At 48.9% G+C, this 15,300-nt stretch overlaps 1 protein-coding gene across 2 annotated transcripts; it reads left to right on the forward strand.

The window, feature by feature from the left end:
- Nucleotides 1-8,106: 8,106 nt before the first annotated feature.
- Nucleotides 8,107-13,598, forward strand: LOC102451271 (putative methyltransferase DDB_G0268948). Of its 2 annotated transcripts, XM_014575665.4 has the most exons (7): nucleotides 8,107-8,257; nucleotides 9,808-9,936; nucleotides 10,129-10,289; nucleotides 10,483-10,696; nucleotides 11,646-11,746; nucleotides 12,368-12,505; nucleotides 13,241-13,598. In XM_014575665.4, the coding sequence occupies exons 2-7, from the start codon at nucleotides 9,826-9,828 to the stop codon at nucleotides 13,329-13,331; spliced, it is 816 nt and encodes a 271-aa protein (XP_014431151.3). In that variant the 5' UTR covers nucleotides 8,107-8,257; nucleotides 9,808-9,825; the 3' UTR covers nucleotides 13,332-13,598. The 2 variants fall into 2 exon arrangements, with proteins under 2 accessions (XP_014431151.3, XP_089635960.1); XM_089779834.1 differs by lacking the exon at nucleotides 12,368-12,505.
- Nucleotides 13,599-15,300: the final 1,702 nt, after the last annotated feature.

Raw genomic sequence — 15,300 nt, forward strand, 5'->3', positions numbered from 1 at the left:
AACATTGGGTGAGATGCTGTAGCCTGGGTGATGTAGGAGGTTGGACAATGCTAGTGGGAGACAGCAGATTATTATATGGGCCCTTCTGGGCGCAGAATGTCTGAATCTATAGTTTTGTGCTAGAGTAACTCCGGTAGACGCATTGGCTGCAGAGATGGGGCAATCGTATAAACAGCTGTAACTCAGCCAAGCTTTATTAAAGAGAGCTATGATCAGAGGGAGATTAAATGTCACAGGATTAGAGAGAATGGAAAAGCCATTAAGACTTTTAAGGCACCCCCATGGGCAACTGACAAGCTCAGACGAATTATAGCCCATGGCACATACATCGCCAAATACAATATATCAGCATTAATTTTCTTTTTATAAGGAGTACACATGATTCATTAGAAGGCCAATTTGCATCCGCCGAGAGTCCATCCCCATGAATATATTCATTTTAAAATTAGAGGCAATAAATGCAGTTTAATCCCATGTGGACTGTCAATTCTAACAAACTCCATGCAGTCCAGAACAATCACACCACTGCAGCTTAATGTAAAAATCTTTGTCTCGGGTCCTAGCCATAAAAATGGACAAAGTGGTTCGGCTGAGGGCTGTTGGAAATCGACCACAATGTCCGGTCGGAGGGGGACCCAGCAAATGAATGACTCTGGGCTTTGGGGCCCATGCCATCTGTCCCGTGCAGCTGATCAAACGGAAAGACCTGGCTTTTGTATTTAGTTGTCGATTAACGACATATTCGCATCGAGCGGGCCTGCCTCGCAGGAAGCCGCGTCCATCCTCCCTGCTTTGATTCAGTGGCTCAATTTACGTCGGCGTGCCGAGCGTGGACGGGAACGTTCTCTGCGGGGGGTAAATCAGGAGAGCATTTCATTTCAGCGTAATTACAGTGATTTATGTCAGCTGAGGATTTGGCCCAAGGACTCTCATGAAGGCCTTGACCTTCATCCTTTTTATGATGGCATCTTGCTGAAGAGGAGTGCGAGAGAGAGCAAGAGGATCGGCACAGGGCAGGAACGAGGCAATAATGTCCAAAGAGCTGTAGTTCCCTGGATGCCTTTGGGTTACTATTCTGGCCTTGAGAATGAAACGTGGAAGAGCTGATGTAAACACAAGAGACGTCTGTAGCAGCTGTGGATGAGCACTTAGAATTCAGTCCATTTTCCTTCTTCCGTTCCCTTAAATGCATGAATACACCCGACTGGTATGTGAACGTAAGAACATCAGAACGGCTATACTGGGTCAGACCAAAGCTCCATCTAGCCCGGTATCCTGTCTGCTGACAGTGGCTCATGCTAGGTACCCCAGAGGGAGGGGACACAACAGGCAATCCTCCCGTGATCCCTCCCCTGTCCCCTACTTCCAGACAAACAGAGGCTAGGGACACCATTCCTACCCATCCTGGTTAATAGCCATTGATGGACCTAACCTCCATGAATCCATCTAGCTCTTTTTTGAACTCTGTTAAAGTTCTAGCCTTCACCAAATCCTCTGGCAAGGAGTTCCACAGGTTGATTGTGCGCTGAGTGAAGAAAAACTTCCATGTGTCACTGCTCTGAGGTGGGATTGCACTTGTATGCACTGTGCTGCCCCTTAGGGGTTGATCCAAAGGCCTTGTCCCCAGGCGCGGCCGCGCATGCTCCGACGTCTCCACGGCAAGCTTAAAAGCCAGACCGGCACAGCTGATGGGGGAGGGGAGGACAGAGCACGTTGACTCCGCAGCAGCGCAGGAAGGTGCTGAGAGAAGCTCCCTAGTGGGGAGTACCCTGAGGTCTGTGCCAGAACCCCCCCACCCCAGCAGAGAGTGGCCATTGGGGGCGACAGCAGGGCTGACCCAAGTCCCACCAGATGAGGGCGGGATGGGGCAGATGGATGGCCCAGGTGCTCTACTGGTAGGCATGCCTGCTGACAAAGCATGGACAATGGTAGCTCCCTTGGACCCCCCGGCGCCGATTCCCGATGAATCATGACCTCGACGGAGACGACGAGGGGCGTCGGAGAAGCATTTAGGACTGGGAGGAAGCACCCCGGGGGGGGACTGTTCTGGCCCCGGGAAGGGTGGGGAGTTGCGGTTTTGGTACCCCACCACCCGGGTAGTGGAAAGAGATGCTACCCTTTAGGTCCTGGGCCAGGATCCAGTTGAGGGGGAGGACCCAGGCCCCCCTACCCTACTTACCGATCAAAGACCAGACTATCGGGTTTTTGGGTGGGGCTTGGCCGAGGATGGGCTAGCTTGGCTGCAGCTCCTGGACTCAGAAACTGATCAGGACAGACTTTAAAGCTACGCACCAGAGCGTGCATGGACCGGACACTTAGAACACCCCACCGGCAAAAGGCCGCGCCGAGGGTTTTGGCCTGATTGCGTGTGTAAGCTCGCACCTGGAGGCACATGGGGCTAGAGTAAACGGAGGACGGGGGGGTCCTTGTGACTCGTCCAAGGGACACACCGTCCTACAAGGCCCCTAGGGTTGACCAGACGCGTGACACAGAGTCGCGATGGGAATGCCAGTCAAAATCATTGTATAAAGTCTCTTGGGTTTGCAATTTTCATTTCTCCCATGAGTTGTATATGTGCTGTGTGGTAAACACACCTCGCATCCAGGAGCCTGATTTGGCAGTTCTCCATTTTACACTATTGTGCTGGCACACTGCGTCCTCAAGAACTGTCTCACACATTGCATTGTCACTGTTGCACAGCCAGAATGACCACACTGGGCGTGTGCACGTTACCCAGTTTTCGTGCGCACAGGCTAGTTTGGGAGTGCGTGAATTTGGGGACCAGGGTGAAGCTGCTGTGAAATACGTCCCTGTAGGAATTGTTTGAGTTTTCCCCTCATTTGTGGCTGATATTTTCAGTCATTTTCAGTGGGCCCAAGCCTACGTCTGTTGAAGTCAAGGGGAGCCGTTCTATTGGCTGCAGTGGGGAGTGGATGGCGCCCCATTGGTCTAGGATCAGGAAACTGTTAAGCATGTGTTGGCCTGTGGCTCTAGAGGGGAAGGCCCTCTTGTCTCCTATCTCTGGGTGAACCAACGGGAGAGCTCCTTTGTCTGCGTCCACTAGGAGCAGCTGAACTGTGGCTCGCAAGCCTCATGCAGCAATTTTACCAGGAAAGTGAAGCTTAAGGAGGTGTCACCCTACCAGAGTGAGCAGAGGGAACTCAGAAGCTCTGCCTTGCAGAGGGGTTCAGCTGTCTCATTGCTTTCTTGCAGAACATGGCTGCTGCAGAACGCAAAGAGAGCGGGGGAGGTGTGTGTGTGGGGGGGGGGCGTTTCTCTGCTGCATGGCACCGGCGCAGAATTCCCCGGTGTATCTGGCCGGGGTGAGCGCCCGGCAGAGAGGCAGTGGGGGTTCCTGCTGCCGGGATGGGCTGAGGCAGACCAAAAAGGAGCATGCAGCATGTGCTGTGTTGCTGGATTAGAAGCCGGTGGATTTTACAGACACTCACGGGGCGTGATCAACGGACCATGTTTGGGGGACGCTGGTTATGGATAATTTGCCACTTGTTTTCATTATACCAAGGATGGGTTTTAATGAGACTGGGAGCCTCTGGCCAAGTCCTCGGAGACTGAAGAAGGGACGTGAGACCTTAACCATGGTGTGAAGGTGCCCAGCCATAAGGGAATACGTGGAGATGAGGATGAATCGTTCACGCTGTTTTCCCCAAATGTTATTTTTTTGCTTGTTTCATCTGCAGACCCATTTCAAGTGGTCGGGAACTGTTGCCCATGGAGGCTACCCTGGGATGGTATTTAGTGATCTCAGAAATTGTGGGTGGAGGCGTACGCCCAGGGGTTTTGCCAGTTTTAAGAGGGACTCCCAGCTATCAGAACCCAACACTCATTGCTGGTGACAAACACAGGCAGAAGGGCTACACCCCAAAGAAAGAGAACTCATGCACAGGTGGTTGTGAGTGGACTGGTGAGTGAAGTATATATGCCCCAGTCAGGCTGGCCCTGGGACGCCCATCTTGAAAGTCAAACTCTGGAGAGATTCGGCAGGACACCTGCTAGCCCTTTGCTGATTAGAGCTTCCAGCGAGTATGTAGAAAGGGTGGCATCCAATAAAACTAACATAGAGGAACTGTACTCCACTGTCCTGTATTTTTCTGTAAACCCGAGTAATAAGGTTCTGATTTGGCAGTCCTACCATATTAGCAAAGCCTTTGAAGATCATGCATACCTGTAAATGCGTATTAAAGTCCCCTTGACTTCAATGAGACTTATAAATTAAACTGGGACTTTGCTGGATGAGATGGACCTAAGCATACTGCATAATGCTTTGCTGGGTTGGAAGTGACCGATTTTCAGCTGCTATAAGGTAAGAGCTCTGTCTTCCGGTATAAACCAGTGCACCTTCACTGACTTCGCATGTGTAAGGGGACTGTTACCCCTTACTAAAACTCTGTGGGAGTTTTTTGGTTTACCAGCTTCAGAAGGGGAAGGGTTCATGAGACTGACAGACCCCAGAGACAATGGAAAGCAGTCAACACTCCAGCTCAGCCTGACTGACAGGTTGTAAGTGGGGATTGTTCTGGCTCTGTCTCTGAACAAACAAGCTGTGTGCAGAAGAGGTCCTGCAAAGACAGAGAGCTGAAAGAGGAGGACAAGAAGAAGTCCTGCAGCGACAGAACCAGACACAGACAGGCCAAGCAGTGCAGACCCTGTGTTGAGCAGCAGACTGGCAGTGCTCAGAAAGCCAAAAGGAACAGAGAAACAACACAAGGAGCTGGAACTGGCCAAGCAGCACAGCCTGCAGCTGAATGTGGTGAGCTACTGGGACCTGCAAAGTGTGGGGAAAGGCTCTGGACTGGGAGAGGGGTCTGGCCACTTAGAGACTGAGGCTGTGTGGTCACTGCCAGTGCAAGCGTGTCCAGCCTGCAGCCCCTTGCAGCACATCCAGGGCTTCTAAGGAAGAGACTGTGAACTGTCCTTACACTCTGCAGACTGCTGTGTTGATGTCCCTGTGCTACAGAGCAGGGCTGTGTGTTCCCATTTAACCATTCTCATTGTTTCTTATTCTATTCTCTTTAATCAGTTGATGTTTAATAAATTGTATTTGCTTTGAACCTTATGAAGTGGTCACTGGGCCAAGAAGGCCTGCAGTGTAAAGAGAGCACCTCGGAGTGGGGACACCCTAACTCCTGCCCCTAGTGACTACAAGGTCAGGGATTAAGCCCCAGGAAACCTGGGCCCAGCCTTGTTGGGGTTTCAAGGGCTCTGCTACTCAGGAGAGTGGAGGGGGAGCCCTCAGGATCAGGGAGCCGTGGGCTAAAGGAAGTGGGAGCGGGGACTCAGATCCTTTCGCTGGTTCATTTCACCGGGGTGTATAGAAGCCAGGAAAGTTCCCCACAAGAGCGGGACCATTCCCCCGCTTACACATGTAAACGGGTATAACTTGGACCCCGGCCAAGCTACGGTAGATTTGGGTGACAGAGGATCTGGTTCTAAAACGTTCAGAGCTCCGTGATTTTACGCCAGGTTTTAAAAATTCTGAAATGAAAATCCGTCCTTCCATCTCTCCGCCCGCCTCACGTACAGCACAAAGGGGACCCTCGGCAAAAGTGAAGGATGGAACATTTGGAACCAACCACACAGCACAGAGGCCCTGCGATTCACCACAGCAGCAGTGCTTTGGGACATACTATGCGGGCCTGACTGCCCATTGCCTGGCACCTTATGCAGCTGCGGGCACCTATGTCACATGCCCGCGGAGTGCGCCAAACTCAGCATGATCGTGCTTTGCGACCAGGAGTCCGTGTCTGCCCAAGGAGGACCCATACTGGGCACCATGCAACACAGGATAGTGCAGCTGAGTAGGATCACTACGGCCTGTGTTCCTCTCTTCTCTGAAGCTTTGGGCACTGGCCATTTCTGAAGGCAGCAGACTGGACCAGGCTAACCGATGAGCTGGTATGACAACCCCTTGGCCAGTTGCAGTCCCTGTAACAGTGTATTAATGTGTAGTCAAGCCCTTGTTGTCTTACACGAGTAGCTATTGCTCCACCTTCATTGGGCAGTAGAGGGAGCAAGTTCCCTATAAATCGAAGAAGGAACCGGTAGATGCTGACAGAGCTTGAAGAATAGGCAAACTTTTGCCGCTGTGTGGGTCCCAGTGTATTAGACAGACCAGGTGGAGGAGGCAGTATTTCTTATGTGACCAACCTCTGTTGCTTCCAGAGGGTTTTCTATTGATTGGAACCTCCCACTCCACTTCATTTTGGGGGGGGGGGGGGGGAGATTCAGTTATTAAATGCATTCCACAGGGAAGTCTTGGATTACCACAATTTTTTTTTTTCATTCTTTCTTTCAGGTGGATGTTCCATGGTCCGACGCGCACCGTTCTGCATTTGCCACTGTCGGGGTGTCTCCACTTTGAGCTGGGGCTGTCCTTCCCAGCTCGAGGAGGCAAACCTATGACGGGTGAACTAGCTCGCCAACAATAGTGTTGCCATGGCAACGGGCAGGCTCACCAGGCAGCTAGGCCCTGCCACGGCGCGTGCCGCTGCCGATACTTTATTTTCAGCACACTACCTCGATTGGAGCTAGCCCTGGTCTGTCTCCAGGCTGGGACTATTGCTCCAGCTCAAAGTGCAGACATAAACTAAGGCCGAAACTTACCCCCTACCGTGAGCAGCATCCTTACAGCTAGTGGTTATCAGTATTATTATTTGTTCAGCCATAGCGCCTAGGAGCCCTGCTCCGCCGGAGCTGTATGAACACAGAACTACAGTAACCACATTCTCTGGCAGTTTATTATGACTGCATTTAATCTTCCAAGTAGCACCCCTCAGGACTGGGGCCCTGTTGGTTTAACATTGAATACACACTTTGGCCGATTAAATGAGATTGAAGAGCGATTAAAAAGACTTGAACTTTTCAGCTTAGAAAAGAGGAGACTAAGGGGAGGTATGATAGCAGTCTACAAAATCATGACTGGTGTGGAAAAAGTGAATAATTACTTGTTCCCATAATAAAAGAACTAGGGGTCACCAAATGAAATTAATAGGTAGCAGATTTAAAACAAACAAAGGACGTTTTTCTTCATGCAGTGCACGGTCAACCTGCAGAACTCCTTGCCAGAGGAGGTGGTGAAGATCAGGACTTTAACGGGGTTCAAAAAAGAGCTAGATAAATTAATTGAGGTTAGGTCCATCAATGGCTATTTGCCAGGATGGGCAGGAATGGTGGCCCTAGCCTCTGTTTGTCTGGATACAAATTTTGTATCTAGAATCCTGCACATTTGCAGATCTGTTTTATATTCACGGGTGCCCAGATGTCTGCAGCTTATTTTTGCTAATACATATGCACAGGGCTCGACAAATTGCTGTTTCTACTCGCCTGTGGTGAGTAGATTTCAGCCGGTCGCTCCGTTCGCCCTGTTCACCGGCGCTGGACGCATGCGCAGTGCCAGTCTGGCACATGTGCGGTGTGGGGCTAGCAAGTAGATCTCACCACGGTTTGTTGAGCCCTGCATATGTGGATACAAATTTTGTATCCGTGCGGGGCTCTGATACTAAAACTTCACAGAAATCACTAAGGTGGGCACGATACACACACGGCAAATCACGTGATGCAGTGGCATGTGGGCAGGTGCCCAAAAGAAACAAGAACTTTTCCATATAGAGCGTGTGGTTACTGGCTGGCAAAGCATTTCAGTTCCCCATTTTTAGGAGGACCACTACAGCCAAGAAGGAGAAAAGGAATAGCAATCAAACCTACCCGACAGTATCCTTTTGCATTCATCAAAACTTAATTCTATCGAGGGTTCCAAATGCCAATTGCACTGAACATTTCCGAATTTGGCAAAATGACGCTATCAAATATAGTCTCCAAGGGGGAAGCCCAGTGAGTCTGTATCTGCAAAAACAACGAGGAGTCCTGTGGCTAACAGATTGATTTTTCTCTGAAATACTCAGCAGGATTAAACTCTGTGTTTCCCAGATGCACGTGCTGATAAAGAGATGTCTGCATCTAACCGGCACTGCCTGTCTGAGAAGAAAAGAAACACTGTAAACGGCCGGTCTACTGGTCAGTTCTTAACATTCATGTGATTGGTTCTGTCTGTTCAGCTGAAAGTCGGCCAGTCGAATTGTCTGCGCTCAAGTTGTTAAAACAATGTATTGAGCTCTGCTGACCCAGGCATTGAAAAATCAAAGCTTCCGGGTTCCCCATGTCTTCACGTCATTCATCAACTACGGAAGGAGTTCTCGTTTCCTAGGCAGGCAGCCTTTCTGTGTCAGTGACATTATGCAAGGTTCCTTTCTTTTTTTTATTGCTACCGTTTCGCCTGTGGTTGATCACATCATGCTAACTTGTGTCTGGCATGGCGTGTCAGGTTGCATTTTCCTCTCTCTCTCTCTCTCTCTCTCTCTCTGAAAGAAATGCATGATTTAGAGTTGGGAAAAATCATCTCTCTCTCTCTCTGAAAGAAATTCATGATTTGGAGTCGGAAAAACATCTCTCTCTCTCTCTCTCTCTCTCTGAAAGAAATGCATGATTTGGAGTGGGAAAAACATCTCTCTCTTGCGTGCGCGCTCTCTCTGAAAGAAATGCATGATTTGGAGTTGGAAAAACAAATCCCTGAAAATGTTTTTCAATGCTGGCTATCCAAGGGGCTCAGCATTAACTTTTACCTCCTATAAATGGTTATAATTCACTGCATCTCTCTGACTTATTGTGATACCAACCCCTCATCCCTCTGCAAGGCTGCATGTCATCCACACCAGTGGGTTGTAGAGTGAGCTGACCTTCAAAGTTGTGATATTGCCCAAAGAAATCTGATGTGGAGGCAAATAACCTACCCGGAAATCCCCTTCCAGAAAAATAGGACAGGATGCATAGCAGAGACAAGCTGTTTGGATAAATGCTGTTTCACAGTGCTTGGGTGTACCCAGATATCGCAAGATTTCTGGGTTGGCAGCTATGGCTAGCACCCTTTTGGCAGGAGGAGACTTCTCCAGGGGTATCAAACCCAGCACAATGCCTCTACCACAAGGAGACATTTCTGGCAGCTCAAGAGGCGCATCATCCCTGAAGGAGACCTGGCTCTTGCTAAATTTATTCATACCACATCATGGGGAGGAAAGCTGAATGACCCAGAAGAGAGAGGCTACACTGAGTCTATTTCTGTGCCTTGCGCTGCGGGCTAGCCACACTGGATGTAAATAGCAGACAGGAAGCGATTGGCTCTCCTGGTGTGGACATTGTTCTGATCATTTTGCACAATGTGCCGGTTTCTTTCTTCGGCAGGTATTTTTCTACATAGCTAGCGGTTGGTGCAGTGGCTTGGCATTACCCAGCTATACCACGGATCATAAGGGCAGTGTTCTTTTATGAGCTAGAAATATCTTTGGGACTCCTGCCCCTGAGTGCTCTCTTAAAGAGACAGAGCACTCGTATACTCCGGTGTGCACGCTCTCTCCTCTATCACTTCCCCCCATCACACAACACCAAGGCTTCCTGCTTTCAAGTCACTTCCCCAGCTGGGCCGTGCTGAGACAGCAGCAGCTGTGCTCTCCTCCCATTCCTTGTGCACCCACGATCTCCTTGGGGCGAAGGAGCAGCCATCCAGCATGGGAGTGAGCAGCAATGCCAGCTGCTTTGGGCATCCAGGTGGGCCAGTCTTCCCACGTGGATGCGGGGGGTGGAGTGTAAGGGTCAGGGACTCAGAAGAGAGGTGCAGGCGATAGGAGTGTTTTCCCTAGGGCCAGCCCTGTTACCACTGATCGTATAAGAAGTGTTACATTTACACAGTCCGTGGACTTTGCTCTCAGGCACCCAAGTGACTTTGTTTACTCCCTGTAGGCGCCGGAGTGCTGAAACATGGCCATGCGTTCGTGTGATACACAATACAACGCAGTTTCCTATCAGAAATACAGATTCTCTCCTCCTGAAAATCTCCAAAAGGTCATCTTCTCCTACCTGGAAGAAAAGGTGAGTGACACAGTCAGGTTGTAGGCTGAGACTAGAACCCCATGGCAGTGAAACCAAGAGGGTATCACAGAAATTACTCTATGCTCTGGGATTAGGATTGTGTAAGGATATCGGGGTGCAAAGAGGACTCCGACTTGGCCCGCCAGAAGAATTTGGGCACCGTGTGCTCAGATGTGTCTGTTTTCTCCTCAGAAATTGGCGCCCATGCGGCTGGCGGTGGACGTGGGCTGCGGGTCAGGACAAAGCACTTGCATCCTTGCAGCTCGTTTTGAGGAGGTGGTGGGAACGGACATCAGCGAGGCCCAGATCCAGGCAGCCAAAGAAACGGCCTCCTTCCCAAACGTGTCCTACCGGTGAGTGTGACACACAGGGAGGCTTTCTCTATTGTGAGCTCCAGTTTGGCCGACCTGGGCTGACGCTCTTAGGCCAAACCTCTCTTCCGTTCCAAGGGAACAAAAATGTTAAATGTCAGATTTTCAACAGCGCGTTTCCTCTCCGCAGAGTCTTTGTTCCCCTCTAAGCTGTCTCCCTTGTTCCCCACTCCAGTGTGTGCCCTGCAGAGGAGCTGCCATTTGAGGACGGCTCTGTGGACCTCGTTACGGCTTTTACAGCCGCCCACTGGTTTGACATCCCGCGGTTCATGAAAGAAGTGGATCGAGTTCTCAGACCACACGGCTGTGTGGCCCTTAGCACCTACTCTCCCAACTTCAGCATGCACTACAAAGACTGCTCGGAAAGACTCACAGAAATCTTAACGGAGGTGAGAGAAGAAAACTGTCCTTTTTATATTTATGCTATTTTATTTTTCATGCAGTATGAAGTATATTGTAAATATTTAGAGCCCTGCAAAACCATGGATATCAGCGGCTCTTTTTTGTGGATATGGACAAGGATACAAATTTTGTATCTGCACAAGGCTATATGTATTCTAAGGGTGCCGGCCACTTTCTAGTCGAAGACCGTATTTTCTGCTGTTTATATCTTTGGCAGACCTCAATCTTTTGAGTAAAATTTTCCATTCTAGCATCTCTTTAGATTAAGCAGATACTAAAGACATGTTAGATTTCTGTCTCTCTTCTCCCCCTGCCCCCCAGCTCCATATTGTTACCCAGTCTAGTGGCCATTTTGAGAAGGTATCCATCTCCCCTGGTTCTCAGTGTGAGCAAGGCTACCAGGTGCCTCAACAGAGATGGCCGCTGTCTCCAATCACGTGGTTATCACATTCCTGACAACCAAGCACAGGGGGTCCCATCTTCCCTCAGGTGCCTTCATTCTGAAATCGGCAGCGTTCAGTTTAATAGAAGGCATCTTCTCCAAGGTCAGCCTTATGGCGTGAGTCCCTTCAGAACTAGGGAAGAAGTTATCTCGGCCATTTTGAAAGAGGGCAGTTTTTCATTGAATTCGCCATAAAACAGCACTGCTTTCTCCCTCAGCAGAAGGACACTCCATTATTTTGTTTATTACAAAGATGAGGGGGGAATGACCATTAAGCACGAAATCCACTTCTTCAAATGTAGCCCCTTTATAAACACTCTGTGAATCTGGTGCATAAGGAAAGTCTGAAGAGTCTGTACTAGTCCATTGTTCTCTTCTGTAGCTCCTCCTTGCCCTCAGACCAGACAGTCCTGAGTCAGGGAGTGTAGCTCAGACGAAGTGGAGGCTCAAGGCTATACTTAGAATTTGTTGCTGTTTCTGTTCTGAATTTACAGACCCAGGGGGTGCTTTTAAAATATGCAAATGAAAAAGTAAATCGTGTCATTGGGGACTACAAAGAGGTGTTTGACTTGTTGCCTTTCCAGGACAAGCGGAGGTGAGGAGATAAGGAGAAAACTGAGTATTATGTAATCTCTGACATGCGGGGTGCATGAATCCAGTTATGTTGGGCACTTCAGTGAGCGTTCATTGGGGTTATCCGGGACTGGAGACTGCAGAAGATTCAAAAAGGAGCAAGATACATTCATGGAGGATGGCTCCATCAATGGCCGTTAGCCGGGATGGGCAGGGATGGTGTCCCTCGCCTCTGTTTGTCAGGGGCTGGAAACGGAAAACAGGAGAGGGATCATGTGATGATTCCCTGTTCTGTTCCCTCCCCCTGGGGCATCTGGCATTGGCCACTGTGGGAAGATGGGATACTCGGCTAGATGGGCCTTTGGTGTGGCCGATCTTATGCTCTTAATAGTGTTTAAGGCTTGCAAGGAGTCCAACCTCTTTCAGACATATCTCCAGTCCCTGGTCTGTGTGGTGCATCTTTGTGGCCTCTTCATCAAATGACAGAGGTTTCCCCATAACCAAATGCCCAAAAAGGGGAAAGTTCAGGCCTAACATCGTAATAATCAACACGGGCCAAGTTCTCAGCTAGTGTCAATCAGCACAGCTCCATTACCCTCTCTGCTTACTTCTGAAATGTTCCGGTTCCTTCCCTCTCCTGCAGAGTTACCCAGATCATAGACAAAATCCCCATGTCCGTGGCTGAGGTGATCGGGTTTTTGCACTCTATGTCCATGTATCAAACCTTTCTGAGGAACGACCCTGAAGCAGCAAAATCCCTCCTTCAAAAAACTGAAGAAAGGTAAAAACACTGTAAGAAATCCAGCACCATGTGGGCGGCTCTCTTCTGTGACACAGATGAAGTGTGAGGTCACCACAACTCCTCCAGCGCCGCGAGTGGCGGTAGGAAGATGAGTGGGGCGGCCATATTGTCTCCGGAGGAGGATTGTGAGCCACTGGCTTTTCATAGGCCAGGTCCTGAGCTGTCTTAAATCAGATTAAAGCTCTATTGACTTCTATAGCACTGTGCCCTCTTCAACCAGCTGGGGATCTGGCCCAGTAATTCTGCCAGAATCCCCTACGTGCATTGCTGTCAGTGCTTGGTACTTCATACACTAGGCGGTTTAGCTAACTTCCCCCATCTGGTACTTGAGACTGAGTATTTCCTTCTGGGCCATGCTCAGATTTGATTAGCAAACGAATAAAATATTAAACCACAATCTCTTGGGCTGTACGGTCACTTTAGTCTGTGCATACAAACCCAGTCACAGCAAAATGCACATGTGGGCAGCCTACTATATGGTCCATAGTTATGGTTAGTGACTGGCACAGGTAATGTGCTACAACTGCTTTAGAAATAGTAGCATTCTCTTGAATTACCTTCTGGGTATCAATTTTTTGGGTGAGAGTAGAATGCTTTTGGTGGGACAGGCATGTCTTCGGCTGTTATGCTTTGAACTAGCTGTTACCTCTGCCTCTGGTAGGACTTGAGTTTGTTTATACAGTGATAAAATAAGTGAACCTTCCTCCATTTCAGGTTCCTGGAGACCATGGGTGTTGGTTCTAATGAAACCCAACTAGAGATCGGGATAAAGAATGTTTGTGTTCTAGGCTGCAAGGGGCCATGAATGGACAATTCAGTGATGACCCTCCAGCAGAAAACTCCCAATTTTGGTATTTACTTATAACTGATGTTATCACCTTTAAAATGTTTGGTTGTATTCCTAGTGTAATCCCTGGCAAAACTCCCTTAAAGGGAGACAAGGGAGTCACAAAATCAAATCATATCAATATCAGAAGGCTTGTTATTGGGTTGTTGTTTCCTGTTTAAAGCTTGGTGTTCTGTCTTATTATCAATAAACAAACCTTGGAAGAAATCAAGGACCTTTGCCACATGGAAGGCTGCGGTGACTGGATTGTGTACGGAATTTGCCAGAAACATCCTGTGACCTAACAATGGATCTATTTTTAGGGGGCTTTATTCTCCTACTGAGTAAAAATAACTTGCAGTAAGATCCTCTGTAAATGTAATTCCCTGTCAATGGGATAAGCACATAGCAAGAACAATCATGTGGTAAGGTTATAATAATGCTTCACGGGTGTCTTTCATCCAGGGCATTCTAGGTGCTTGACCAGGGAGATAAATGTTACTGTCCACTCGCCACAAAAAGTGAAGTAGAGAACAGCCAGACACAAGCAATTACAGAACTTCTTATGGGCCAGACTGTCAAAAGAACTTGGCTTCCATTCAGGCACTGAAATAACAGACAAGATTTTTCTAACAGTCTCAGCACACTGAGTGCCTAGCTCTGTGTGAGGGTCTGGCCATGAATGAGCTCCCTTGGAAATCTGTGCTGAGCACTTGAAAATCAGGCCCTAAGTCTCGATGAAAAAATTAATGAGAGTGACTCCCCATAGCTACGCCAGACATGGAGCGACATCATAATCTAAGAGTGTTGCTCTGCGGTACGCGGAGATGAATGTGTCAGGTGAGCTGGCCAGGGAAGGCTAGTTATTATATAATGGGTTATAATATTTTTCCTGTAGATCCACATATTGATCTAGCTGAATATGGGACTGCAGGAAGAACAACCAAGAAAGATACACAAGAACGACATCCAAACACCAAGAAAGAAATGGTGAACCGGAGCCATTGGGAGCCGTGAGGCTCCGTGGCTATAGACCCATTAGGTAAACAGAGTGGTCCAGGCCTGCTAGCAGCATTCCCAAAGAGGCAGTGGCCTGCTTGGAGAAACACGACTTTAAATGCTGATAGTTAAGTGGGTGTGATTTTTTTTTTTTTAAATGGCAGTTCTCCGTGTCTGCCTTCCCACCAGCAATAAAGGGTGGCTTTGGCAGGAGTTGGTCTTAATAAGGGGCGTGAACTGAAGGAGAAGAGACTTTTCTCCATTTAGCCTCTTGCTTGTTAGCTGTTTGTCACTTTGAATTTTCAGAACGCTGGGGAGCCCTGGTTTTGCCTAGAGTGGGAACGCAAGAACTGCCTTTGGTCAATATTTGTTTTCACGTCCATTCTTGGCTTCACTTGAAATTCCAGAGATGTAGGGGGCGGGAGCCTCCTCTGTATGGCTCTGGACACCTGCACGGAAATTGCTGTAACAAGACCACCTTTTTTATGAATGAAATTGTCCACCAAAGTGAGGCTGTGTCACCTCATGAATGACGGACCAGTTTTTAAGAATGGAATTTTATAAATGGAACCGGGATACATTTGTTAGCAGGATATTAATAATTCCCTTTGAAGAGTCTGTTATCCTAATCTCTCTGGCCAGGTTCCTCCAGTCCTGGGGCACAGCCTGTTCCTGCCTGCGCTGTAGCCAGGGGACACAGGGCAGCTGGGTTACATCGGTGACCTGCAGCAGCCTGGCGGTATTAGCTGCCTTTTGACGCTGTGAGGGTACGAAGGGAAAAGCTGCTTCCAGCCATGGTGGCTTGGGGAAGGAGGAGGAGAAGAGATGGTCCCTGCAAAGACTCTTGTTCTTTCCCTCCCACACAATGCGGAACAGTTGCTGCTGGCCGTATTCTGGGGTGAATCCTGGCAGACATGGGGATGTGGGGCAGTATGGGACTTCACATGCC

The sequence above is a fragment of the Pelodiscus sinensis genome, chromosome 7, assembly GCF_052426305.1.
Source record: "Pelodiscus sinensis isolate ZL-2025 chromosome 7, ASM5242630v1, whole genome shotgun sequence".
Taxonomy (NCBI): Eukaryota; Metazoa; Chordata; order Testudines; family Trionychidae; genus Pelodiscus; species Pelodiscus sinensis.

What these genes read in the sequence shown, in the direction of transcription:
- LOC102451271 (XM_014575665.4), top strand. Translation starts at nt 9,826, where the DNA reads ATGGCCATGCGTTCGTGTGATACACAATACAACGCAGTTTCCTATCAG. An exon ending in TCTCCTACCTGGAAGAAAAG is followed by an intron (nt 9,937 to 10,128) that starts GTGAGTGACACA and finishes TTTTCTCCTCAG; the next exon opens with AAATTGGCGCCCATGCGGCT. An exon ending in CTTCAAAAAACTGAAGAAAG is followed by an intron (nt 12,506 to 13,240) that starts GTAAAAACACTG and finishes CCTCCATTTCAG; the next exon opens with GTTCCTGGAGACCATGGGTG.